We start from the raw sequence: 26,228 nt of genomic DNA, 5'->3' as shown, positions 1-26,228 counted from the left end.
CTGGGAGCTGGCTGGCTGGTGTCTGATCTAGGATGGCTCGGCTGGAACGACAACTCAGGTCTCCTCCACTGACTCTCACATCCCTCCACCGGGCCAACTGGGCATGTCCTCACAGCCCAACAGAGATGTACTAGTGAGCAAACTTAACTGTGACAGAGAGCAAATAGAAGCATGCGTGTGATTTTGAAGTCTCTGCTTTCTTCATCTGCTAACACCGCTTGAGCCATGGCAGGTCATAGGGCTGAATGCAGAATTAGAATCAGACTGTGCGTCTGTGAGGGGGGCACCACAGGTACAGCTCAGAGGGCATGGATTCATCGGCTCCAATAATTGGGGTCACTAATACAATCAGTCTACCACATTTCATGGCTACACATGAATGCATTCTCAACATGGGCTTGAATGACCCTCCCGGTCATCTTCACATACCTTGGTTGCCAGACCAAGACACATCCCGTTTCCCTGATTCAGGGAACACACATCCACTTGAATATCTTGTGAATTTCATTTTGACTTATCTGGGAAGAATTTCAGAGCATGGCTTCCAAAGATATGGCATCACAGAGAATTGTCTTGGGTTAAATCAGAGTGGATGAGGCATGTGCAAAGGGGAAATAGAATATTTTAGAAAACAGTACACATTGAGAAGTAAAAGACATCAACCACTGAAGAAGCCTCCAATAAATTAAAAATTTACATCCCTGTGCAAAACACCACCCTACTTTTGAAATGTACAGAGATGTGGGGATGCTTCCAAGTACTTTTGTTTAATTAAAAGGAGTTCAGCTGTCATCTGCTGTTAGACCAACAGTCAAGGCTGAGTGCAGATAGAGGGCAGGTAGGTTCAATCCACACCATCCAGAGGTTCCCTGATCCACTGTGGGGCCTGTGATCTTTGCATAAACAGTAAGATTAACCAGCTAGAGTGCCCAGAAGGCAAATCCTGAGACTTTTACTCTGATAGACTGTCCTGAAGATAGGAGAGGACCAACCTCTCTTATCCTCAAAGTCAGTTACCTTGTGGGGTTCTCAGATGCCATCACCAGAAGCAGTCTGGTTTTATTTGAAGAAACTGGACTGGAATCAGAACATCTGGATACTGCTGTCATCTCTTTCATTGACTTACTGTGTGTCTTTGGGAAAGTCATTGTCCTTCTCTGGGCTCTAGTTATCACCTATAAAATTAAGGTTCTCTTGTTCTGTGTCTCTAAGGTCAAGTCCCTGGGTGGAATCAGGGTTTAGAATCTGAGTGTAAGAACCCTTGATTCATTAATTTAATGTATTTCCTTAGTATCTACCACATGTCAGATAGGACAGTAATAAGGAAATTCTTGTTGTCAAGGAGCTTCTTTCTCAAAGGGATTTTTTTTTTCTTTCTCTTCCTCCTGCTCCTCCTCCTCTTCCTCCTCCTTTTTCTCTTCCTCTTCTTCACCTTCATCAGCATCATCAATAAAATGGTGATTAGGCATTTACATCATACCAGGCAATGTGCTGAGTTCTCCCTTTACATGTACCATCTTACTTAATTATCATGATAACCTTGTGATGATAAGGACTAGTATTACCACTGTGCTGGGGTACTTTCCATTTGCCCCCGCCCCCAGATTCACTGTCCACCCTTTTCCAACCTGCTTTATGGCCTAGGAGGCTGACCCCTGTGGACCTTATCAACTGGTGTCCCCTAATCTCAGGCTTGCAGTTGGGTTTGGCCAACAGAGACACTGGAAGAAGATCAGAGGATCAGAGGAGAGTGAGGTCAGAGTATTTGTTTACCTGGCTCCCTTCTTACTAGCTTACTATGGATTCTGGCTCTGGTCAGTCCCTCCATATAGCTACCTTCTCTGGGTTCTGATAACCACTCCCTCCCACTAGCCTTTCAGGCCTATGAGTGGTTCAGTTTCCCACTGTTGCTAGCCCAAGGGTACTGTATTTTCCTTTGTTGGTTTCCTTAAATTCTGACCATGCCTTTGTGTATAATCCCTTTTTAAAACTTTCCCCAATAACCCAGTTTGAGTGTGCCATGGGTTTCCTGCAGACTTTGACTGATATACCCCCATCTTGCAGGTACGAAAACAGCTTCTGTACTGGCCCCGACACTCATGAGCTGTGTGATCTTCATCCTAAGTCTCAGCTCAAATAGCACATCCTCAGGGAAGCCTTCCCTGGGGCCCTAAGTAGGCTCCTGTGTCAGGTGTCCCCAAGACCACCCACAGGTTTGATGATTTACTAAGAGGTTTCATGCCTGTGACTTTTTACAGTTAAATGATCCAAGGCAAAATCAGCACAGGGAAAAGGCGCATGGGGTGGCGTCTGTTGGAAACCAGGCACACGCTTCCAAGAATCCCTCCTGGCGGAGTCACACAGGGTGTGTTTAACTCCCCCGGCATTGAATTGTGACATGTGTGAAATGTTTTCTAGCAAGGAAGCCCATCAGAGACTCAGTGCCCAGGGTTTTATTGGGGGATGGTTATGTAGGTATTCTCTGCCTCGCACGTATCAAAAGTCCAGGTTCCCAGAAGGAAAGCACATATTCAGAATAAACCATATTTTTTTTGTACAAATAGCCTAGGCACAGTGAGCTGCTCTTACCATTTAGGGAGAGCTTTATGGCAGCACAGGGAACTGTTTACAATTCCAGTTTGCAGATAGCAACTATAGTGGGTTGAGTGAGGTCCTCTTTACAGATCTGTCCACATCTAATTCCTAGAACCTGTGAATATGACCTTATTTGGAAAAAGGGTCTTTGCAGGTGCAATTAAGTTAAAGATCTTGAGATGAAACTATCATCCTGGATGATCTGAGTGGGCCCTAAATCCAATGACAAGTGTCTTTATAAGAGACACACAGAGAAGATTTGACCGAAGAGGAGGAGGTAGCGTGGCCATGCAAGCAGAGATTGGAAGGATGCGGCTATAAGGCAAGGAATGCCTGGAGCCACCAGAAGCTTAAGAGCCCAGGGACAGATTCTCCCATAGAGTTCGCAGAGGGAGTGCAGCCCTGCTGGATTTGGGACTTCTGGCTTCCAGAACTGTGAGTGAATAGATTTCTGTTGTTTTAAGCCTCCCAATTTGTGGTAATTTGTTATGGCAGACCTAGGAAACTAATATACCAGCCAAGGGTCAACCTTGCAAACCCTCCTTTCTAAGGGTAGCAGTCTCAACCTGCTGCGTTAACCCTTTTACATCCCCACTGTCCACATTGCTATTTGCCATCACCTGTTTTTTTATCTTTATAGCACTTTTCTTACCGTAATTATGTTTTTGTCAAATCTGGTCATTCATTTAACACATATGTATTGATCACCTTCTGTGTTCTAGGTACTCTGCTCGTTTTGGGTGTACAGTGATAAGAAAAACGGACAGGAATTCTCTCCTTACAGATTTTCCAGTGGGGAGCTATAATAGGAAGATGGATCACAGCATGTTTCAGGCTGGTGGCTGAGTCAGTTGCCCTGCCCTGCCTCCAAGTGCATTTTGATCAAGGTCACTACTTCCTGCCATTACTCAGAAGGCAGATGGGGGGCGGGGGTGACTTTTGATTGTGTGGCCCCTCGAGATCACTGTTCAGAACCCAAGGTTACTTCATCACAGCCCAGACCAAGCACATGAAAAAGGTCTCTTTGTTTTAAGAGCATCTTTGGAGTCAGAAAGGAGCTTGAGATGACATTGGGCTTAGGGATGATGCTTCAGAGGGTCCAATCTTTCTTCTGGGCTCAGAACCAAAGGCTTCAGGAAAGAGTTGCATTTGGAAATTTCACTGTGCTTCCTTGAAGCTTGAACCACAGTATCGACTTTGTTTACGAATTTATTTGTTTATCATCTATTTTCCCTACTAAAATTATAGCTACCCAAACACCCTTTCGTGTCCCCAATGCTGAGTACAGAGCTTGGCACATAGTGGGTACTCATTAAATATTGGTGAATGAATGAACGAATCAATCACACATTCCCTTTTTATAGGACTTACTGCACCATCAGGAAATTGGCATTGATTCATCTGTCCCCCCATCCAACCATGAGCTCCTTGGGAGGACCAATAATGTCATAGTATTTTTGTGGTCCTAGCACAGGAGAGGTCAGTCAGTCTTGCTGAATGAATGAATGAACTGAAGGGATAAATATGATCACATGCACGATAAATCCAGCTTTTGAAAGGTGTTTTGATGAAAACTTAAAACTTGCTCAGAGTCCTTGGGAAGTCTCTCCTAGATTTGGGCCACTTTTCCTCTGGGTTTTAGATGTCCAAGACAATTAATTTTGTTCAATCCATTGCAGCGTGCCCTGAATCCAGATGTCTGGGTGATTTTTCTAAAACTTTGGCTGTTGATCTTGTGAGACTGGTTCCCACATTAATACACATACCCCATCTGTTCTGCTCTTCAAATTGTGTCTTTGCGAGACTTCTTAGAAGTCTGCCTCTAGAATCTCAGTTTCCAGATGATTTTCCCATTTGTAACAATGACCATTCTGTCTAATTTTTATCCTTAATATTTCCTGATGGACTTTCCAAATGCATTCATGCTTTTGATCTTCCAAGGGGGCAAACGTGAAATGGACTAGTAAAAATCCGTAATTAACAGTTTTAATAAGTCAGTCTGTCCTTTGCTGTCATAGAACCAAGATTCCATTTCACTGTTCAAGAACTCATCAGATAAAATGAACTCCCAGTCAAGAAAAATTACTCCATATGGTAATGTAATCACAAAGGAGAAACATTATTTTCCTATATATTATTCTCTGCAGAAATTGTAGTAAGAAAGCCATCGTATTAAAAATATCTAGGATGCCGAAGTTCCTGCTTGCCAGCCTGATGGAGTTTCATTTTCTTTATAGGAGAGGCAAACAGTTCTTGTTGGCAACATTTTATTTTATGGGTTCATTAGGCAATTGTACATTACACTTGGACACCTGTGGAAGTGTAGATTATGTGTAATCTACACTTAGGTATAGAAAATGCCTTTGTTATGACTCACACTATTACAGTCAATAACAGATATCTTTTTAAGGACAGACACTTAAAATGAAGTGTGTATGGAAGCATTCACCTATCTTCCTTAAAATGTTAGTAGAAGTGTTGTGTGTTTTGTAAATTTAGGAAGTCAGTATGAAGAGAGATTAAGGCATCTCTAGTCCATTAAGCATCACCTTCCGTTAGAAGTGTGGTACTAGTCAGGAAAATGTATACGTTTAAATAGCATCTTACTTAATGAATCCTCTCTTTGAACCACATTTACTGCATAAGGAAAATATTTTTCTTCATTTCAGTAGGGCCATGGAGACAATTCATCCAAGGTTGAATTGAGCTAGGAGCCCTCCTTGTCTTATGAATTATTCAACAGTTTCTTACTTCAGAAATACAGGTCTTCTCTCTATTGTTGGTGAGGATCAGAGAGGAGGTAGAAAGAGCCTGCCTGTGTGGGAGGAGAGCTAAGTGACAGAGAAATCATTCTTTATCTTTGTTTTTCAGCTGAGTTCTTTCGTTCCAGATGTTATCCAAAGAGAGTTGGTGGTGAGGTATCAGTGGTAGATTGGAAAGAACATGGGACTTAAAATAAAACTCAGCTCTCTATTTTGATGATTTTTCTTGTGAAATAATTTCATTCTCCAGTGCCCTAGTTCCTCACCTATAAAATGGGGATTTATACCTATTGCACAGAATTGTTCTGAGGTTTTCAAAGAAGTGATATAGAACTTCTGATTCTGTTGGAGCTTGGATAGACTAACCCTCCCCTCCCTCTGAAAACAATAATAAAACGATACAAAATACATGAAAAATAGAAAAAAAAGCTCTCCAAAGATATCAGAGAGTGACCAAGGTAACCAGAACTTGAGAGGCCAAATGCTGGCAAGAAGAAAATTTTCATTCGTGTGAGCCCCACATTTCTCTCTGCTGTCTTCCCTCAGGCACTTGCTGATTCACAGTGAAGGGGAATAAAGGCTGAGCAGAAAGAGATGACCTGGAGCTTACAGCAGTCTTGATAGCTTGGGGAGGCAAGGGTTAGAATTTGTTGACGCCAAGACAGTTAGGACTTGAGGGGCTCAATGTCCTAGAAAGGAGGAAATTACAGAAAAATGAGTCCAAAAGTCTATGTGCAATTTCACATTGATGCAGTTGGAATGTTCTTAAATTATACATATGTGGGGGCAAGACTCAGAAAACAAACAAATACAAAACAGCTGCTAGGTGACTAAAGTGCTAAGCAGAAGTTTTAGCAGTTTAATAAAGCGTCTATAGTTTTTATATTCACAATGTCTGGCATTTTAATAAATTACTGCATATGATAGGAAATAGGACCAAATGACTAGAAGTAACAAGAAAAACAGACCTATGGGTGATCCAAATACTGGAGTTTTTAGACACAGACTTCAAAATGACTATGGTTCATTTGTTCAAGAAAATAGAAAAAAGATGAAGAATTTTATCAAAGAAGTTGAATCTATATAAAAAAAGAACTACACAGAAATACTGTACCCTAGAGGTAAAATAATTGAAATTAAAAATTCAGTAGATAGGTTTAACAGTAGATTAGACACAGTAGAAAAGAGGATTAGTAAACTGGAAGATAGGTGGATAGATAATATCCAGATTGAAGTACAGAGAGAAAAAAAGGGTGGACAAATGTTAAAGTTTAATTTAAAAGACATGTGGGACATGATTTAAAGGTCAAACATATGTGTAAATACAATCCCAGAAATAGAGGTGAGAACACATGGAGCAGAGCAATATTTGAAGAAATAATGACTGAAAATATTTTTTACTCATAAAAAGCATCAATCCCCAAATTCAAGAAACTCTACAAACCTCAGGATAAATACAAAGAAAACCAATCTAGGCACATCATAATAAAACACGTTGGCAGCCAAATACAAAAGACATCTTAAGGGCATCAAGAGAAAAAAGATACATTACTTTCAAAGAAGCAACAATAAGGCCAATAACCAGTTCCTCAGCAAAAATGATAGAAATCAAGTGGCAATGAAAGCTCTTTAAATTACTGAAAGAAATCCTATACAATCCTATATCCAGCAAAAAATTCTTCAAAAATTAAAATAAAGAAATGTTTAGAAAATAAAAACTGAACTGCGCTAAAAAGAATACTTAAGGCCAAAGGAAAGTGCTTCTAGATGGAAGCATGGTTATTCAGGAAGGATTGGAAAGGATCTGTATCTGGTAAATCTAATTGAAATCTGTCAACTTAAACAGTAGTAGTAATGCCTTATAGGGCTTAAAATGTACACAGAAATAAAATGTAAACTAAAGCAGTTACAAAAGGCAAGAGGTGGGTAAATGGAGTTAAAGTGTAGAAGGTTCTGGCATTGTCCAAAAAATGGTAATGTCCTAATTTAGGTAGATTTTAATAAGCCAAGCATGCATATTGCAATCTCTAGGATAACCACTAAAATAATAAAATAATATATAAGTGAGAATTTGATGGAAGGAAGAAAGTGAAATAATAAAAAAATACTTGAATATTTGAAAGAAGGCAAGAAAGCACAATTGAACAATAAACAGAGGAAGCAAATATAAAACAAATAGTGAGAAAGTAGTTTTAACCCCAATATATCGAGTTACACTAAGTTTAAAGGGAGCAAATGCTCAATTAAAAGCAAATATTGCCAGTCTAGATTTAAAGACAATAACATGTATACCGCTTATAAGAAATATACCTTAAATATAAAGACATTGAAAAGGTAAAAGTAAGAGGGTGGAAAAAGTTATACCATGAGAATCCTAACCAAGAGAAATCTGGTGTAGTTGTAAAAATACCAGACAAAGTAGACTTTAAGACAAAAACATTTACTAGACATGAAGAGAAAATTTTACAGTGATAAAAGGGTCCTTTCAACAAGAATGTATAACAAATCTAAATTTGTATGCACCTACTAATGTAGCCTCAAAATATGTAAATCCCAAATAGATATAATTAAAATGGGAAATAGATAAATATACAATCACAGCTGGAGATTTTAAGATACTTCTCTTAGTCAATAGAATAAGTGGACAGAAAATGAAAACAGGTATAAAATATTTGAAAAACACAATGAATAAAGTTGACCTAATTGACACATGTAGGATACTGCAGCTAACGACTGCAGAAAATACATTCAAGAACACACAGAACCTTTACAAAATAGGATAAATAATTGTCCATAAGACAAATATTAGTAAGTATCACTGGATTGAAATTATACAAAATACATTCTCTGGCCACAGTGGAATTAAGTAAGAAATCAGTGATGAAAAGGTAACTAGAAATTCCCAAATGTTTAGGAGTTAAGCAATATACTACAAAATAACCCATGAATCAGAGAAAACATTATAATGAAAATTAAAATATTTTTAACTGAATGATAGTGAAAACATGATACTCAAGCTGTTAAAATACAACTAAAACAATGCTTGAAGGAAATTTACAACACAGAATGCATATGTTAGAAAAAGAAGAAAAGTTGAAAAAACTCAAGTTTTCATCTCAAGAAGCTCTAAAAAGAACAGCATATTAAGCTCAAGAAACACTGGAGAAGGGAAATAATAAAAATAAAGAATTGAATCAGTAAAATAGAAAGCATATGTACAATAGAAACATTTATAGAGCCCAAAATTGATATTTAAAAAGATTAATATAATTGGTAATCCCCTAGCAAGGGTAATCAAGAAAAAAAGAAAAACTTAAAATATTAGCAGACTGAATCTAGTGCTATATAAAAAGGGTAATACATCCTGACCAAGTAAAGTTTATCTCATAAATGAAAAGGTGGTTTAACATTTTAAAATCAATCAATGAATTTATTACATTATTGAAAACTATAAGATTCTTTTTTTTTTTTTTTTTTTTTTGTGGTATGTGGGCCTCCCTCTGCTGCGGCCTCTCCCGTTGCGGAGCACAGGCTCCGGACGCGCAGGCTCAGCGGCCATGGCTCACGGGCCCAGCCGCTCTGCGGCATGTGGGATCCTCCCAGACCGGGGTGCGAACCAGGTTCCCCTGCATCGGCAGGCGGACGCGCAACCACTGCGCCACCAGGGAAGCCCTATAAGATTCTTTAAATAGATGGAGAAAAGACGTTTTATAAGATTCAACATTCAATCATAATAAAGCTCTCAGCAAACTAGGACTAGAAGGCAAGTTCCTAATATGATAATGAACATCTACTTGAAACCAATAGCAAGAATCTGACTTAATGAGGAGATACTGAAAGTGTTCCCTTTGAGGGCAGGAATAAAACAAATATATCTACTATCACCACGTCTATTAAATGTTCTACTGATAGCTTTAGCCAATGAAGTAGGGTAAGAAAAATAAATAAAATGGTTATAATTTGCAAACATAATTGTATAAGTAGATAATCCAAAAGAATCCACAGGTACTCTATTAGAATTAATAAGTGAATTTAGCTGGCTTGCTGGATACAATTAAATATATAAAAATTAATTTTTTTTTTACACACTGGAAACAAATATAAGATAAAAATTTAAAATTCCTTTAAAGTGTGGAAACAAATATAAGATAAAAATTCAAAATTCCTTTAAAGTGTGCCTTTAAAGTAGCATAAGCTATTCAACAGCTAGGAATAAATCTAACCAAAGATATTATAAGACATCTACATGGAAAACCGTAAAACTTTATGGAGAAAATTGTAAAAGGAGGAAGTCCTCAACTGTATTAAGTGATGTTGAGAGTTGAGTGAAATGTGGATTGTTAACCATTGGGTTTGACAATATGGAACTTTTGGTGACCTTGGGGTGAACATTTTCAATTAACAGGTTAGTTTCAGGGTAAAAGACTGATTCTCATACATTCAAAAGAGAATGGAAGGTGAGGATTTGGAGAGAACAGGAATGAACAACTCAGAACAGTTTTTCCTTAAAAGAGAGTAGATAAATAGGATAGTGGCTGGAGGGGACATTGGGTCAAGGATGGTCTTTGCTGAGTTCTCTTCTCTTCCTTTTTTTAAAATGTAAGAGTGTGTCAGTATGTAGTAGAGAGGGAGTTGTAGATTAGATTCATGGTTTCTTCCCCAGGGTTCTGGGCTCTGTGTCAGCTGGAAATGCAAGTAGGCATCTAGTTCCATGTCTGCAAACATCTCATGGTGTTGAAAAGCTTCTCTGAACACTGAGAGAAGTGAAGAGACTATTGTGCCCCAAGCACATGGAGTTAGTTCTCGTTTCAGCTCTGGCTCAACCCCAGTTTGCTGTTAAATAATCAAATCTCTAGCCCTGCCTAAGACCCTTCATTGTCTCCCTGTTTGTCCTGGGGATAAAGTCAAAACTGCCCGAGAATGGCTTACATGGTTTACGACTCTGTAGCCTCCACTCACCAATTTCTACTCCACTCATACCATTCGGTGCTCCCTTCTGGCCTGCCTGGGGAAACCAACTGTCCTGGTTTCTTAGGACTGAGGGACTTCACAGGATGTGAGGCTTTCAGTTTTAAAATTCTGCAAGTCTCAGGCAAACCAGATGAGTGCTTACCTTGCACCGTCTTCTCCCTTCACTCATGCCCAAATTCCTCAAAATCACTGACAATTTCCTGAATGTACTGTCTCCTGACTTTGCACAACTGTAATTCTGTTGGAATATCAGCCCCTGTCTTTTTTCTTGGCTAAGTCTTCTTTTTCCCATTTATTTATTAAATTATTGAGTTATAATTAACATACAAATTATGTTAGTTTCAGGTTGAATGTACTTTACTGTCTCCTGACTTTGCACAACTGTAATTCTGTTGGAATATCAGCCCCTGTCTTTTTTCTTGGCTAAGTCTTCTTTTTCCCATTTATTTATTAAATTATTGAGTTATAATTAACATACAAATTATGTTAGTTTCAGGTGTAAGCAGTAATTCGGTATTTTTATATATTATGAAGTCCATCACCATATAAAGTTGTTACAATATTATTTATATTTTCTATGTGTACATTATTTTATAGCTAGAAATTTGTATCTCTTAGTCCCCTTCGCCTATTTCATCTGTTCCCTCCCCCCCGACCCCAGCAACCACCAATTTGTTCTCTGTATCTGTGAGACTGTTTCTGTTTTGTTTTCTTTTTTAGATTCCACATGTAAATGAAATCCAGTGGTATTTATTTTTCTCTGTTTGACTTATTTTGCTTTGTGTAATACACTCCAGGACCATCCACCTTAGTGCAAATGAGAAGATTTCATTCTTTTTATGGCTGAATAGTATTCCATTGCATATATACACCATATCTTCTTTATCTATTCATCTGTTGATGGACATGTAGGTTGCTTCCATATCTTGGTTATTGAAAATAGTGCTGCAATTATCATAGGGGTACAAATATCTTTTTGAATTAGTGTTTTTGTTTTCTTTGGATAAATACCCAGAAGTGAAATTGTTGGATTATACTGTAGTTCTAGTTTTAATTTCTTGAAGAATCTCTATACTATTTTCCATAGTGGCTGCACCAATTTACATTCCCAGCAACCAGCCATGAGGGTTCCCTTTTCTCCACATCCTCACCAACACTTGTTGCTTCTTATCTTTTTGATAATAGCCATTCTAACAGGTATGAGTGATATCTCACTGTGGTTTTGACTTGTATTTCCCTGATGATTAGTGATGTTGAGCAACTTTTTACATAACTTTTGGACCTCTGTGTGTCTTCTTTGGGAAAATGCCTATTCAGATCTTCTGCCCACTTTTTAATGGGATTGTTTGGGGTTTTTTGCTATTGAGTTGTATGAGTTCTTTATATATTTTGGATATCAATCCCTTAGTGGGTGTATAGTTTGCAGATATAGTTTGTATCTTCTTCCATTTGGTATGTTGCCTTTTCATTTTGTTGGTGGTTTTTTCCCACTGTGAAAAAGCTTTCTAGTTTAATGTAGTCCCACTTGTTTATTTTGCTTTTGTTGTCCTTTCCTGAGGAAACATATCCAAAAAAGTATTGCTAAGACTGATGTCAAAGAGGTTACTGTTTTACAAGGTTACTTGTTTTCTTCAAGGAGTTTTATGGTTTCAGGCCTTACATTTAAGTCTTTAATCCATTTTGAATTTAGTTTTGTATATGGCATAAGAAAGTGGTCTAGTTTCATTCTTTTGCATATAGTTGTCTAATTTTCCCAACAGCATTTATTGAATAGACTGTCTTTTCCCCATTGTGTACTCTTGCTTCCTTTGTCATTGATTAATTGACCATATGAACATAGGTTTATTTCTGGACTCTCTGTTCATGGAATTTCCATCTATGTGTCTATTTTAGTGTCAGTACCATAGTGTTTTGATTACTTTAACTTTGTAGTATAATTTTAAGTCTGGGAGCATGATATCTCCAGCTTTGTTCCTTTTCAAGATTGCTTTGGCTATTCAGGGTCTTTCATGGTTCTGTACAAATTTTAGAATTATTTTTTGTAGTTCTGTGAAAAATGCCATTGATATTTTGATAGGGATTTTTTGAGTCCGTAGATTGCTTTGGGTTCAATGGACATTTTAATAATACTGATTATTTAAATCCTTGAGCACGGTGCATCTTTTCATTTATTTGTGTTTTTTTCTATTTCTTTCCTCAGTGTCTTACAGTTTTCAGAGTACATGGTTAAATTTATACCTAGGTATTTTATTTTTATTTTTTTATTATTATTTTTTTTGTGGTACGCGGGCCTCTCACTGTTGTAGCCTCTCCCACTGCGGAGCACAGGCTCCAGACGTGCAGGCCCAGTGGCCATGGCTCACGGGCCCAGCTGCTCCGCGGCATGTGGGATCTTCCCAGACCAGGGCACAAACGTGCGTCCCCTGCATTGGCAGGCGGACTCTCAACCACTGCGCCACCAGGGAAGCCCAGTATTTTATTATTTTTGATGCAATTGTAAATGGGGTTGTTTTCTTTTCTTTTTTTTTTACTCAAGATCTTTTTATTCCCCCTTTGCCATCTTTTCTGCAAACCCCTTGGGTTCAGACCGGAAGAAACTGCAGCACCCCCTGGAGGCACCCACAGTCTAGCTGGAGAGAACAGCCTGGGAAGGCTTCCTGGGGGAGGTGACCAGAGGTGGAGGGAAGGAGAAGGCCCGCTGCTCTGGGAACCAGACCCCTGCATCTGGGATCCAAGCAGCTCTGCCAGGGAATTTGTGGGTCTGTGGGTGCTTCAGGGAGGACAGGAAAGAGGCCCTTGAGTCTCAGAGGACTCCACATGGCCCTACCGCCCGCCAGCTCAAGAGAATGCTGTAGAACACAGACATGGCTTCTGGGCCGCCTGACTCACTCCGGGGACTGGGGGGCATGGCCAGTGGGAGGGGTGTCACAGAGGGGCTGGGGGCCTCCCAGTCAGCATCAGGAGCTGGGTGCCCACTGGCTGGCACAGAGGCCAACTCCAGTGCCCAGAATAATCTGAGAAAGGGCTTCGTGGTGGGGTGGTTTCATCTCAGAGGCCATCCAGGGCTTGCCAGACAAGGGCGTCCAGGGAGACGGCCATGTGGATGGAGACACCAGGGGCACCGATGCTGGTTTCCCAGCAGTCAAACCCACAGCTGGTCAGCACCTGCTTCATGGCCTCCACCTCTGGCTGCTCCAGATCTGGCCTGAGAAGCGTGATGCCACAGCCCCTGCCACCTGTGCCAGTGAGCTTGCTGTGCAATCCGTGGGCCATGGTCACCTGGCACAGCTGGTTCAGCGAGGCATGGCCCACACCGAGGGCATTCAGATGGTTCTGGTTCATGTCGATGAGCTCTTCCAGCATGAGGTAGTGCTCTGGGGCCGGGGCCACTGCCATCTCCCCCAGCACCCACTCGCACTCCAGGGAAATGGCGTCTATGGAGGTCAGGAGGGGGACCATGATCTCTGGGAACTTCAGCAGCCTGCTCCTGACACCGGCCACCAGGGCCTTGGTGCTGTGAGGGACTCTGGTGTTGATCAGCAGGATCTTCAGAGCCGGCGGCCTCTTTAAGGATGAAATCTTCCCTTGCTGGTATTGGAGTGCTCTTCCCCAGGTGCTGACAGCGTTGTCCACTCCGGAGGGGTTCCCATGAATCACCCTACCCCCCTGGAAGGCCCACTTGTTAATTAGTTCCAATTTCTCCTCCGTCCACCTGCTGGCGGCCTCTCCATCCTTCAGCGGGTTTGGGATCTCCTTGCACATAGTCAGGAGGGCAGCGGCCAAACACACAGAGTAGGTGGCACTGGAGCCAAGGCTGGCCCCAGTGGGCAGCTCTGACCACACGGCAATGTCCAGGCTGGGCAGGGCTCTCTGACTCTGGCAGATGGACAGGTACAAGTAAAGGAAGGACAGCACAGCCAGGTGCTCGTGGTCGGCACAGTCCTTGGGGAAGCCTGCCACCTCCTTCAGCTTCTCCACTTGCTCCGGGGTGAGTGCTGTGACGTCACCTTGCTTCAGAAAGCTGGTGTCCAGCATCTGAAGCTTGGCCACATCCCAGGCCCGCTTGATGCCAATGATGGGTAAGTTGAGGCCCACTTTCCCATTGCTGTGGGGCTGAAGCCAGAGGAATGTTCTCAAGTTCAAGGCCACAGCCAGTGCTACCTTGCCATGGACCACAGCATGCTCTCCATGAAGGATGACTTTCCCTGGAGCAGACACTAGCAGGACTTCTGACAACATGGCTCCTGGGAGTCCTGTTGCCACAGGCTCTGCTCCCGAGCCTGAGCCGCTCCGGGACTCCATCCCCAAGCTTGCAGGCAGAGGGGGGAAGACTGGGGTTGTTTTCTTAATTTCTCTTTCTGATAGTTCATTTTTTTTGGTGAAACCTTTGGGGTTTTCTATATGTAGTATCACATCTTCTGCAAATAGTGACAATTTTACTTCTTCTTTTCCAATTTGTATGCCTTTTATTTCTTTTTCATACCTAATTGCTGTGGCTAGGACTTCCAATACTAGGTTTAATGAAAGTGGTGAGAGTGAGCATCCTTGTCTTCTTGTTCCTGATCTTAGAGGAAAAGCTTTCAGCTTTTCAGCATTGACTGTTATATTAGGTGTGGTTTGTCATATATGGCCTTTATTAGGTTCAGTTCTGTTCCCTGTATACCTGCTTGTTGAGAGTTTTTAAAAATCATAAATGGATGTTGAAATTTGTTAAATCCCTTTTCTGCATCTATTGGGATGATGATATGATTGTTATTCTTTGTTTTGTTAATGTGGTGTATCACATTGATTTATTTATGGATGTCAAAACATTCTTGCATCCCTTGAATGAATACCACTTGATCATGATGTATGATCCTTTTAATGTATTGTTGAATTTGGTTTGCAAATATTTTGATGAGAAATTTTGCATCTATATTCATCAGGAACATTGGCCTATAATTTTCTTTTTTTTTTTTTCTTCATACTATTGTGGTAGGAAGAGGTGCTTGAAAAGATTTCAATCTTCTTAAATTTATGGTGACTTGTTTTGTGGCCTAGCATGTGATCTATTCTGGAGAATGTTCCATGTGCATTTGAAAAGAGCATGTATTCTGCAGCTTTTAAATGGAATGTTTTATATATATATATATATATATATAGAGAGAGAGAGAGAGAGAGAGAGAGATAGAGAGAGAGAGGGAGGGAGGGAGGGAGAGAGAGAGAGAGAGAGAGAGAGAGGGAGAGAAAGAGGGAGAGTGTCTATCTAATATAATGTGTTGTTTAAGGCCAGTGTTTGCTTATTGATTTTCTGTCTGGATAATCTATCCATTGATGTAAGTGGAGTATTAAAGTCTCCTACTATTACTGTGTTATCAATTTCTCCCTTTATTTCTGATAATATTTACTTTTTATATCTAGGTGCTCCTATGTAGAGTGCATATTTCTCTGCCCTCTCATTTTGTTTGACCTTCATTTTATGTTTCTATAAATTAGGCAAAAAAGCTACTCTCCTGGTCTTGAAGGAGTGGCCTTGTCTGGAAGTGTCCCCTGTATAGACTGCTTGTAACTGGTGGCTTTGACAGTGTGGCTGGGGCCGAAATGGGCCTGTGCCAGGGGAAGTCCCTTAGGGGCACTGTGCCTGAGGCCACTTTGGCAGAAGGCTGGAGCTGGAGTGGGTGTGGGCCAGGGGAAGTCCTGGAGGGACTCAAACAATGGTGCTCACTGGTACCTCCAATCCTGGAGAAGGCTCCTTGCCCATTTGGCAGAAGCTCTAAGGTTAGTAAATGGATTTATTTCCCCTCTAGTCTAGGTGCCCTTTAAACTGTTGTTTTCTCACTGTGTCCCAGTATGGGTGAGTCTGAGTTCAGCTCCTCAGCAATATCCCTCCTTATTGTAGGACACTGTGTCAGCAGTGGGGTTCCTATGGATACCATGTCTCTGTCTTTCCTACACATTTCTATGTGGTCCTTCTACAGGCAGTAGCTATTCAGTCAGTCCTCAGGTTTTCTTCTGAAGGAATTGCTGTACATGTAGGTGTAGATTCAGTGTGTCCGTTGGAGGAGGTGAGCTCAGGGTTTTCCTATACTACCATCTCAGACCCTTCCTATGTCTCTTCTCTCTTAAAACTCTTTCCAAAGCCCACTCTTTCCAAGAAAGGCTTCCCTGTCCTCCCCCTGCCCCTGTTCTGGTTTGGGTCTCCACTTGTATCCATAGCATTCTGACCTTACACTTATCATAATTTTTATCAAACTGAATTGATAACATTTTTATCTCTCTGTTAGATTGCAAGCTCCATGAGTATAGGAGCTATGACTTTTAACTAATTTTGGTGTCCTTAATGCTTAGCATGGTACCTAGCTTGTGATGACTAATAAATGCTTGTTGAATAAAAGAATGTATAAACAGGTATTATGATGGGTAGAAGAACCAAAAAACATTACAGCTAGAAGAAGCCATGGAGCAGTAGTTCCCAAGCAAAGTGCAGTCCTACAGTTCTTCTTGGATGAGTTGCCAGAATTGAATCCATCTGTGAAATGTATATACTTACTTCATAGGATATTGTGAGGATAAAATGAATTAATAAGTGTGGAATTCTTAGGATAGCTTTTGGTACATTGTAAGTGTTCTGGCTATCTGTTGGGTAATAAACCATGTCAGAGCATAGTGATCAAATTATTTGTTATTATCTCTCTGGTTCTGGGGATTGGCTAGTCTGGGTAAATCTGGCTTGGTATCTCTAATGTGATTACAGTCAGACAGCAGCTGGAGCTGGGGTCCTCTTGAAGGATTCTTTACTCACATGTCTGGAGCCTGGGCTGGGAAGACTCCCATGACTGATGGTTGGAATAGCTGAGCTTATGGGGCATCTTTCTGTATATTTGTATTTACAGATGGTCTATCTAGCATGGCAGCTGCTGGGTAGTCTTTATGTATATATAGTGCATATATATATATAGTATATATATATGTGTATATATGTATATATATATATATATATACTATATATATACATATATATACACTTAATACATAACACCTAAAAGCTCCATGAGTAGAGTTCCAAGAGAATCCATGGGAAGCTACCTGGCCTTTTATAGCCTAGCCCAAGCATTTTCAACAGAGGTGATATTGATTTGTGGGGTCGAAAGTTGATTCATGGAAAGGTGTGAAAAACATTATTTTTTTGTGTAAAAAAACACAGATATACATACAGTACAAGAACTATATTTGTGGAATTAAAATATTAGGGAGTTGGAAATGCAAGTAGGAAAAAATGTCTAAAAAGGCTTTCTAGGGGGAAAATAATGAATAAAAAAGGTTGAGAAAGAGTGCCCTGGCCCATAGTGTCATGTTAGCTATACTCTCTTGGTGTCAGCAGTCAGAAACCTGCCCAGATTCAAGGGGAGGGACACAGATCTCCATCTCTTAAGGGGAGGAATGTCAAAGGATTTGCTGCCCTATTGAAATCAGCCAGAGTAAACATTCTACAGATTCCTGCAATTACGGAGCTCTGTCAAATGCAAAGTTGTACTAAGCAGAACAGTGAGGAGAGGGAGTCTGTTGAAAGGCAGAGTGAACTTGAACCTGTGACAAAGCAAGAGGTCTTGTTTATAGGTTCACATGAGAATGCTCACCTCCCATGTACGGAGAAGGAGGGAGTCAGGGCAGCTAAGAGTCTCCACTGGTAGCTCTGTGGTCCAGAGTGGGCCCACGTGAAAGGATACAGTAGCTCTGGAGGCTTTTACAGACACTGGGAGGTGCTGTGACACGTTGCATTTGTGACTGTGTCATCATTATTGCTGACTCAAATATCCCTGTCTTAAACATTGTTGGGTAGGACATTCTTATTTTACAAATCAGAAGAATGACCTAGAGAATGAAAGCAGCTTGGCTGTTGTCACACACAGAGGCAGAGAGCTGTCACCCTGCTTTGCTAGGTTCCCACTTTAATGTGAATTCCCATGTCTTGGAGAATAATTAGAGGAATCATTAATAACTGATTGACCTCAGTTGTTACTGTGTGAAGACCCAAAGCCTAGAGGGACTCCAGTGAACCAGGGCTGACTCCTGTTAGGGGAGAGAGCCTTGGGCTCTGCTTAGGTGACTGTGCATGTGCTTCCACTAAGGGCAGGCTGTTTTGGATTGCCCGTCTCATGGGTACCTTCTTTTCTTCTCTTGACACCTTGGCACACTCATTTATCTTTTCTCTCAGCCCTTACAAAACTCATGCCTTTTCATTTTTATTTCAAAAGCAACACATTTTCATTTTTGGACCCTTTCTTTCCTTTTCAAAACGTCAAGGGGAGTGTGGATCTAAGACATGGGGGCAGAAGATGGGGGTGGCAAGGAGAGGGAAGTTCTTATACTTATCAACTCAAGCTTGGCCCAACCTCAGTAAAATTTTGGAGTGATGGTAGAAATGACTTGCCCTGGCCTGCCTTTCTTTGGAATATATACCAGGTAGCCCAGTAACCCTCAAGAAAATGGGCAAGGGGCTGATCTTTACTGGACTCATCCACAGAAATGGCAGTATTTCTCTCACATGTCAAGGATGGAAGCATGTCAAAGCAGCTTGAGCATTAATAAGTTCATCGTTTACCTAAGTAATTCCACTTCTTGAAATGTCTTCTAAGAAAGGAATGAGAGAGGTGGATAAAGATAATTTTGCAAGGATGTTCATCCCAGTGTTGGAAGCAGTCTGACCTTTCAACTATTGAGAGTTTGTTACATAATTGTGGTGAAAATATAAGCGGAAATACTAGGAAGGGATGGAGTCTGTCTTATTTTTATGCACAATGACCACCACAACGCATGGCATATAATAAGCCTACAATAAACATTTTTTTGGTAAACGTCTCATTAAGATCTAATTCATACACCATACAATTTACCCATTTAAAGAATACAACAGTTTTTAGCATATTCATAGTTATAGTCAGTAATCACTTTTAGAACATTTTCCTCGCTCCAGAATGAAACCCTATATCCATTAATAAGAGTTACTCCCCATTTCCCTTTAATTGCCAAGTTCTAGGCAACTAATCTGCTTTCTGTCTCTATAGATTTGCCTGTCCTGGACATTTAATATAAGTGGGATGATTCAATGTGATCCTATGTGACTAGCTTCTTTCAGTTAGCATAATGCTTTCAAGGTTCATCTGTGTGGTACCATAAATCAGTATTTCATTCCTTTTTATTGCCAAATAATATTGCATTGTTTCTGCATTTTGGCTAATATGAATGATGCTGCTATGAACATTCATGTACAAGTTTTTGTATGGACATGTATTTTTATTTCTCTTGAAATATAATTTTAGGAGTGGAATTCTTAGGTTATACGGTAACTCTGTTTCAACTTTTGGGAACTACCAAACTGTTTTCCAAAGTGGCCGGACCATTTTACATTCCCAGCAGCAATGTATGAGTGTTCCCAATTTCTCCACATCCTTGCCATACGATAAATATTTGTTGAATAGAACAATAATATGGAAAATTGATCATGATATAAAATTATAAAACTGTAAAAGGTACTATAATTGTTTTTTTTTCTTTTATAAATTTGTGTTAGGAAGATAGCTTGTAAGAAATATAATAGGTTATTTCTGGTTGATGAGATTAGGAGTAATTAAAATTTTCATTGTAATAGTCACATGTTCTAATGTGCTGCCATGAACAAAAGTTGCTTTTAAAATAAGAAAAAATATTTTACAAAATGGTGTTGGTCAGTAGGAAATTGTATCAGAGAGGAGGAAAAACTGTCTCAAGAATGTGTTGCTTGCATTGAATTGCATTCATCTTCTCCTGTTTTTGGTTGACTTGAGGATTCAGTGACTCAGTTGGGGGTGTACAGCAGTCAAGGTTCTTGGTTGCGAACAATAGAAATCAACTGCAGTTGAACAGAAAAGGAATGTATTGGAAGGCTATCGACTGGTTTGCAGAAGGCTGGAGATCCAAGCTGAGGAAAATGAGCCAAGGAGGAAGGTAGAACCAGTACACCACAGAGGAAGAAAGTGTGGGCCACTGGGGCCCTCACATCTGGACAGCACTGCTGGGACATTGGGTTTCTCCCCATGCAGACTCATGCTGCCATGTCCTGGGACTTGTGAATCTACTACAGCCCTGTGATTAATGTCCCTTTGGTTTTCTCCTCAGCCCTGAGAGCAGTCGGTTGACCAAGCTTAGGTCACATACCCATGCCACAACTGCTAGGAAGCCAGGAGAGGACTATCGCCCGCTGACCTATAGAAGAAAGGAAGTGTTCTTCCACGGTGTTAGGTGTGCCCCTGCCTCCTATCTCCTGAGGGATTTCTCTCAACAGAAGGGTGCTTGGGCACTCAGCAGGCAGAATTACATTGAATTTTGTATCAATGTAGTCCAGACTACAACATCACAGTCATAAGCATTTGGCAAGAAAGGACATTGTTGTTTCTTGTATGGGGGAGAAAGACCAGACTGCCAAATTATTCATATTTCATCAGGAAATACTAGAGATAAAAATGCCTCTTGCTGCTGTATTAGTCAGGGTGAGTAATGCTAGCTGCTGTTACATACAGCTCCAAAGTCATGGTTCTTTAACACATGAAGATTTTATTTCTTGCTTAAATCAAGAGTCCAAATAGGTGTTCAACAGGCAGCTTTCCCAATGGTCATGCAGGGCCTGGGCTTCTTTCATCTTATGGCTCTGCTCACTCCAAGGCAATCCTTTCTAGGACCTCCCTGGATCCCCTGGATGTGCAGACAACGGAAGAAGAGAAAGCACATGGAGCATCACCAGGGAGGTTTCAGGGCTCAAGTCAGGAAGTTGCGACCTCACTTCTCCCTACATTCCATTGGCTAGAACTCAGTCATATGGTCTCTAATTTCAAGGAAGGCTGGGAAATGCAGTCCAGCTGTGTGGCTAAAATGGCAAGGAAATGGGCTTGGTAAGCACGTAGCCAGGCTCTGCCAGAAGTCCTTTATTCATAAAAGAAAGCAAAAGTAGCTTTTGTCAAAATCTACTGCAGTGATTCTTAGCATGTTTTGGGTCACCAGCCCCTTTGAGAATGTGTTAAACTCCCCATCCTAAAAAGTATACTTATGAAAACATTTTGCAGACAATATCAGGAATTAAGGCTACTCCTGCAATTTGGGGGTCCCCAGGTGAAGAGCCCTTGGTATATGTGGTAAGCAGAGATCAAGTTGATATTTCTTGAGTACCTACTATGTACAAAGCACATTTCTGGGTATTGTGGGGTCATACTGCTAACCTAGATGAAGTACCTGACCTAGAGGGGCTCTCATTCCTCAGGTGGAATCAGAGAAAGACATATCACCTAGACCAGGTATGCTAACTGCTCTGCAGCGGCTTCAGGCATCAGTGTACATAGCTGTAGATCAATATAGAAGCAGTTCTTCAGGGTTGGGTTACAAAGTAGAAATGAGACCAGCCATTCATTCATTCATCCATTTCTTTGTTTATTCAGTTCCTACTCTATTCTGGGCACTATTTTAAGTGGTTAGGATGAAGCAGTGAATAGGAGAAGCAAGATTCTGTTCTCAGGGAAGCTTACATTGTAGTTGGGAAGACAGAGGCTCCAGGGGGAGATACTAGTAATGAAATAAAAGTTTAAGTCACCCAGTAACCATAGACCACTGGTGAACTCATCAAGCATCTAGACTCATCTTTGATTCCAAGGGGCAGGATTAGAAGGCAACACTGCCTGCTTAGAGGCCAGTATGGCTGACCTAGACTTCATGACCACTTTGGCCACCACCCTCGGAGAGGACCTGGCAGAGCTGGGCCAGCCCTAAGCAGGGAATGCCTAACCAGATCAAATGGCTGGAACCATCTGAGGCTTTTCCCTGGTAAGAAAAACCACTCAAGTGAGAAACTACAGAGAGGGCATTACAGATATGACATTGCCAATAATGAGATGTGAAGCTTAAAGGAACTTTTCTGAACTATCAGTAATAAAAAACAAAGTTCACTTCAGATGAAGGCTTTGGAAGTTTCTTATAAAACTAAGCATGCATCTACTCTTTGACCCAGAAATTCCACTCTTAGGTATCCACTCAAGTAAAATGAAAACATGTGTCTACAAAAAGACTTGAGTAAGAATGTTTATGGCAGCTTTTTTCATAACAGCCACAAATTGGAAACAGCTCAGGTGTCCATCAACAAGAGAATGGATAAACAAATTGTGGTGTATTTATACAAAGGAATACTTCTCAGTACTAAGAGGAAACACATCCCTGATGCAGACAACAATGTGACTAAATCTCATAAACATTCTGAGTGAAAAAAAGCCAGATGCAAAGGAAAATATACTGTATGATTTTCTGTTTATTGCACTCTGGACTGGTGAAGCTCATCTGTGGTAGAAAAAAAGTTCAAAGAGTTGTTTCCCATGGAGAAGTGGGGGCAGGGATTGATGAGAAGGGACTGGAGGGAACTTTCTGAGTGTTGGTACTGTTCTATATCTTGTTAGGGGTTTGGGTTTCACAGGTGCGTGCATTTGTAAAAACTCAGGATGGTACACTTAAGATTTGTGTATTTCATTTATGTACATTTTACCTCAAAAGAAAAAAAAAGCCCTTAACTCAAGTTAATGACATGCATACTGAAGTGTTGGGAGTAAAGTGTACTGATGTCTGCAACTTTGAAGTGTGCAAAAAATATGGAGACGGATGGATAAACATATGTGATAAAGCAAGTATAGTAAAATGTTAATTCTAGAATCAAAGGGGTGGGTATATGAGTGTTTACAATTCTTTCAACTTTTATGTTTGAATATTTTCATAATAAAATTTTTGGAAGAAAACTATTATTGCTAAATAATAAACCACTCAAAGACTTGGTGACTTAAAGCAATTATTATTCCTCACAGTTCTGTGGTTTGATCGGATAGTTATGCTGCTTCATGAGATGTTGGCTGGGTTATTGAGATGGCTGGAAGGTCCAGAATAGTCTCATTTAACTGATATTGGGGCTGGCCATCAGATGGGAGCTCAGCCTTGGTTCTCCCCATGTGGACGTCTCCAACCGGCTACCTGACCTTCCTCACAGTATGCCGCCTGGGTTCCAAGTGGGAAGTCCCTGGAGGAAGGAAGCAGAAACTGCCAGTTTTCTTTAGGCCTGGATTGGAAAACAGTGTAAATTTTTGCTGCAACCTGATTCAAGGGGAGGGAAAATAGAGTCCACCCAATGGGAGGAGTGACAACAGTTCACAGCCATCTTGAATCTACCAACATTTTTTTGACCAGCTATTTTTTAGGACAGATTGTGTTATTTTTGTGTTCTCATTATGAAAATATTATAAGACTACTATCAAATGTGGAGTTAGTCAAAGAGAATGTAGTCACACTATATAGGATGAAATGATTATGGAGGTATGTTAGGAAGTTAGTTGATAACAATATTATCATGTCAGTTTTCAGATTTTTCTGACTTTGTGACATTTGTGTTATTTGCCAGCTTTTCAGAATGTTTGTAATTATTATGATTTCTTTTTTCATTCTAAACAAATATTTACTGTTAATCTCATTTGAATTTGTAATTTTAAATTCTTTTTCCTTAAAAGGCCTCCAAATTATATATGTTTCACACAACACAAACTTAGATTCTTCTCTGAATAAGAGTAAAATATAATTTTATTTATCTTTGCTATAGGTCAGCTATACATTCTCTGCCCTAGGTCTATGGCTTATATCAGAGTATGTTAACAGCATCACAATTAGACACAATTCATGCCTTTTCTAGTTGGGTTGCCTCATTGGGGGCATTTCCTTTCTTCAGGTAGTGAATTTTCCTGTTTGAATTACTAGTGCTTTATTCCAGGCTCATGGCTTAGAATAAGTTTTGGTTTCAGACCAAAGCACTGGAGGATAGCTTAGAGGTGCTAGGACCTTCCCTTCAGGTTTACCTGGGACTGTGCTGGTTTATACTTATTCCAGTGTAAGCATGTTATTTCCCTCCCCAGTGTTGTGGTTTGGACAATAAGTATATGGTACCTCTACTCATGGAACTTTCTTCAGAAGTGGAGTTACCTTAATCCAGGGGATGGCTCAGAGGTACCTGCTTGCTTCAGCCTTTGAACCGTAGGTCCATATGTATATTTTTCAGCTTGAGTGAATGTACAGTTTTGCTTGTATGTGCCCTTTTAGGGTAGCAGGTTCTTTCAAAGAGTTAACGCCCATTCTGCTAAATGGTTATTTACAATTTCTGTTAATCTGTTTAATGTTGATTTTATTGCATTTAGGGTAAATCACATTTCAGAAATAATTACCACCCATTTAATTAGCATTTCATGTATATTTTTTGCTGCTTTTCTGATCCTTTCATTTTAAAGTCTTTAAAATGAGTAATACTGTTAACTTCAAAATTGAGGTGAGTCAGTGGACTGTGCTGAGGACAGTGTAATGGCAATGACAGTGATGAATTCACCAGGGTGGAAACTGAGGCAGAGAATGGTTGGGTAGCTCACCTAAGATTCCATAGGCGTGGTAGAGTTGGACAGTGAGGACAAAGTTGGCATCTGCCTTATTCTAAATAAAAGAAGATTTTAACTATTTTGATGCTATGAAGTGTTTTGGGGGGTAGTATATTAAAACGAAGGGTTTCCAATTCTTTATAGTACCTTTGAGATTTTCCTATCTAACCCTCCCATTTTACAGATGAGAAAACTGAAGTACAATAACTACTGGAAGCTCAGCAACATAGGGTTTGAATTGTACATCCTGGATTTTATTCATGAAGAAAGGGGGAAGAGCAGAGTGTGTTCCAGAGTAAGGTTGTGCTAGTGAACAAGGGAGACCCAGGTAGATGTGGTTTGTGTCTATACATGTGTTCATGGTATATGGGGGAGGGGAGAGAGTAAAGAAGCAAGAACAGGGAAGACTAGTTAACCTGCTTATTTAACACATCCTATGAAATCACTGGTGTGCTGGTAAATGTTAACAACCAGCTTTTGGTGGGAGAAGTGGTGGGGGTAGGGAAGGAGGAGGGCCTGAATGGTAACATTTGCCAATTTCCATGCTGTAAATACTCACACTGTGATGGATTTTATGCTTCCAGTGTGATGTTGCTGAACATCGGGTGGGGAAATTGCATTTTTACCACACAGATAAGATAAATGTATGATAAATAACCTCGAGAACAAAGATAACAGTAATGTAGTAAAATAGTTAGGAAGTAATACATTTTGAGCATGTATTACCTTTGTTTTGATGTAATTTCTTTTCTTTTTTTTTAACATCTTTATTGGAGTATAATTGCTTTACAATGGTGTGTTAGTTTCTGCTTTACAATAAAGTGAATCAGCTATACATATACATATGTTCCCATATCTCTTCCCTCTTGCGTCTCCCTCCCTCCAACCCTCCCCATCCCACCCCTCTAGGTGGTCACACACCACCTAGCTGATCTCCCTGTGCCATGCGGCTTCTTCCCACTAGCTATCCACCCTACTTTTGGTAGTGTATATATGTCTATGTCACTCTCTCACTTCGTCACAGCTTACCCTTCCCCCCCCATATCCTCAAGGCCATGCTAGTAGGTCTGTGTTTTATTCCCATCCTACCCCTAGGCTCTTCATGACATTTTTTTCCTTAGATTCCATATATATGTGTTAGCATACGGTATTTGTTTTTCTCCTTCTGACTTACTTCACTCTGTATGACAGACTCCAGGTCCATCCACCTCACTACAAATAACTCAATTTCGTTTCTTTTTATGGCTGAGTAATATTCCATTGTATATATGTGCCACATCTTCTTTATGCTTTCATCTGTTGATGGACACTTAGGTTGCTTCCATGTCCTGGCTATTGTAAATAGAGCTGCAATGAACATTGTGGTACATGACTCTTTTTGAATTATGGTTTTCTCAGGGTATATGCCCAGTAGTGGGATTGCTGGGTCGTATGGTAATTCTATTTGTAG

The 26,228-nt window shown here is 40.4% G+C and overlaps 2 protein-coding genes across 3 annotated transcripts in view; one reads left to right on the top strand and one right to left on the bottom strand.

Annotated features, from left to right (window-relative positions):
- Positions 1-26,228, top strand: part of KAZN (kazrin, periplakin interacting protein) — a 1,042,391-nt gene that overhangs the window by 87,326 nt on the left and 928,837 nt on the right. The window lies entirely within an intron of this gene.
- LOC102975327 (mevalonate kinase-like) lies at positions 13,377-14,574 on the bottom strand. Of its 2 annotated transcripts, XM_024125709.3 has the most exons (2): positions 14,204-14,574; positions 13,377-14,053 (listed from the first exon to the last, which is right to left on the bottom strand). In XM_024125709.3, the coding sequence occupies exons 1-2, from the start codon at positions 14,565-14,567 to the stop codon at positions 13,377-13,379; spliced, it is 1,041 nt and encodes a 346-aa protein (XP_023981477.1). In that variant the 5' UTR covers positions 14,568-14,574. The 2 variants fall into 2 exon arrangements, with proteins under 2 accessions (XP_023981477.1, XP_023981476.1); XM_024125708.3 differs by having other exon boundaries at positions 13,377-14,574.

This window comes from Physeter macrocephalus, chromosome 3 (assembly GCF_002837175.3).
Source record: "Physeter macrocephalus isolate SW-GA chromosome 3, ASM283717v5, whole genome shotgun sequence".
NCBI lineage: Eukaryota > Metazoa > Chordata > Mammalia > Artiodactyla > Physeteridae > Physeter > Physeter macrocephalus.
Note: the sequence above shows the minus strand (reverse complement) of the source record. Positions and strands in the feature narration are given on the sequence as shown.

What these genes read in the sequence shown, in the direction of transcription:
- LOC102975327 (XM_024125708.3), bottom strand. Translation starts at nt 14,567, where the DNA reads ATGTTGTCAGAAGTCCTGCTAGTGTCTGCTCCAGGGAAAGTCATCCTT.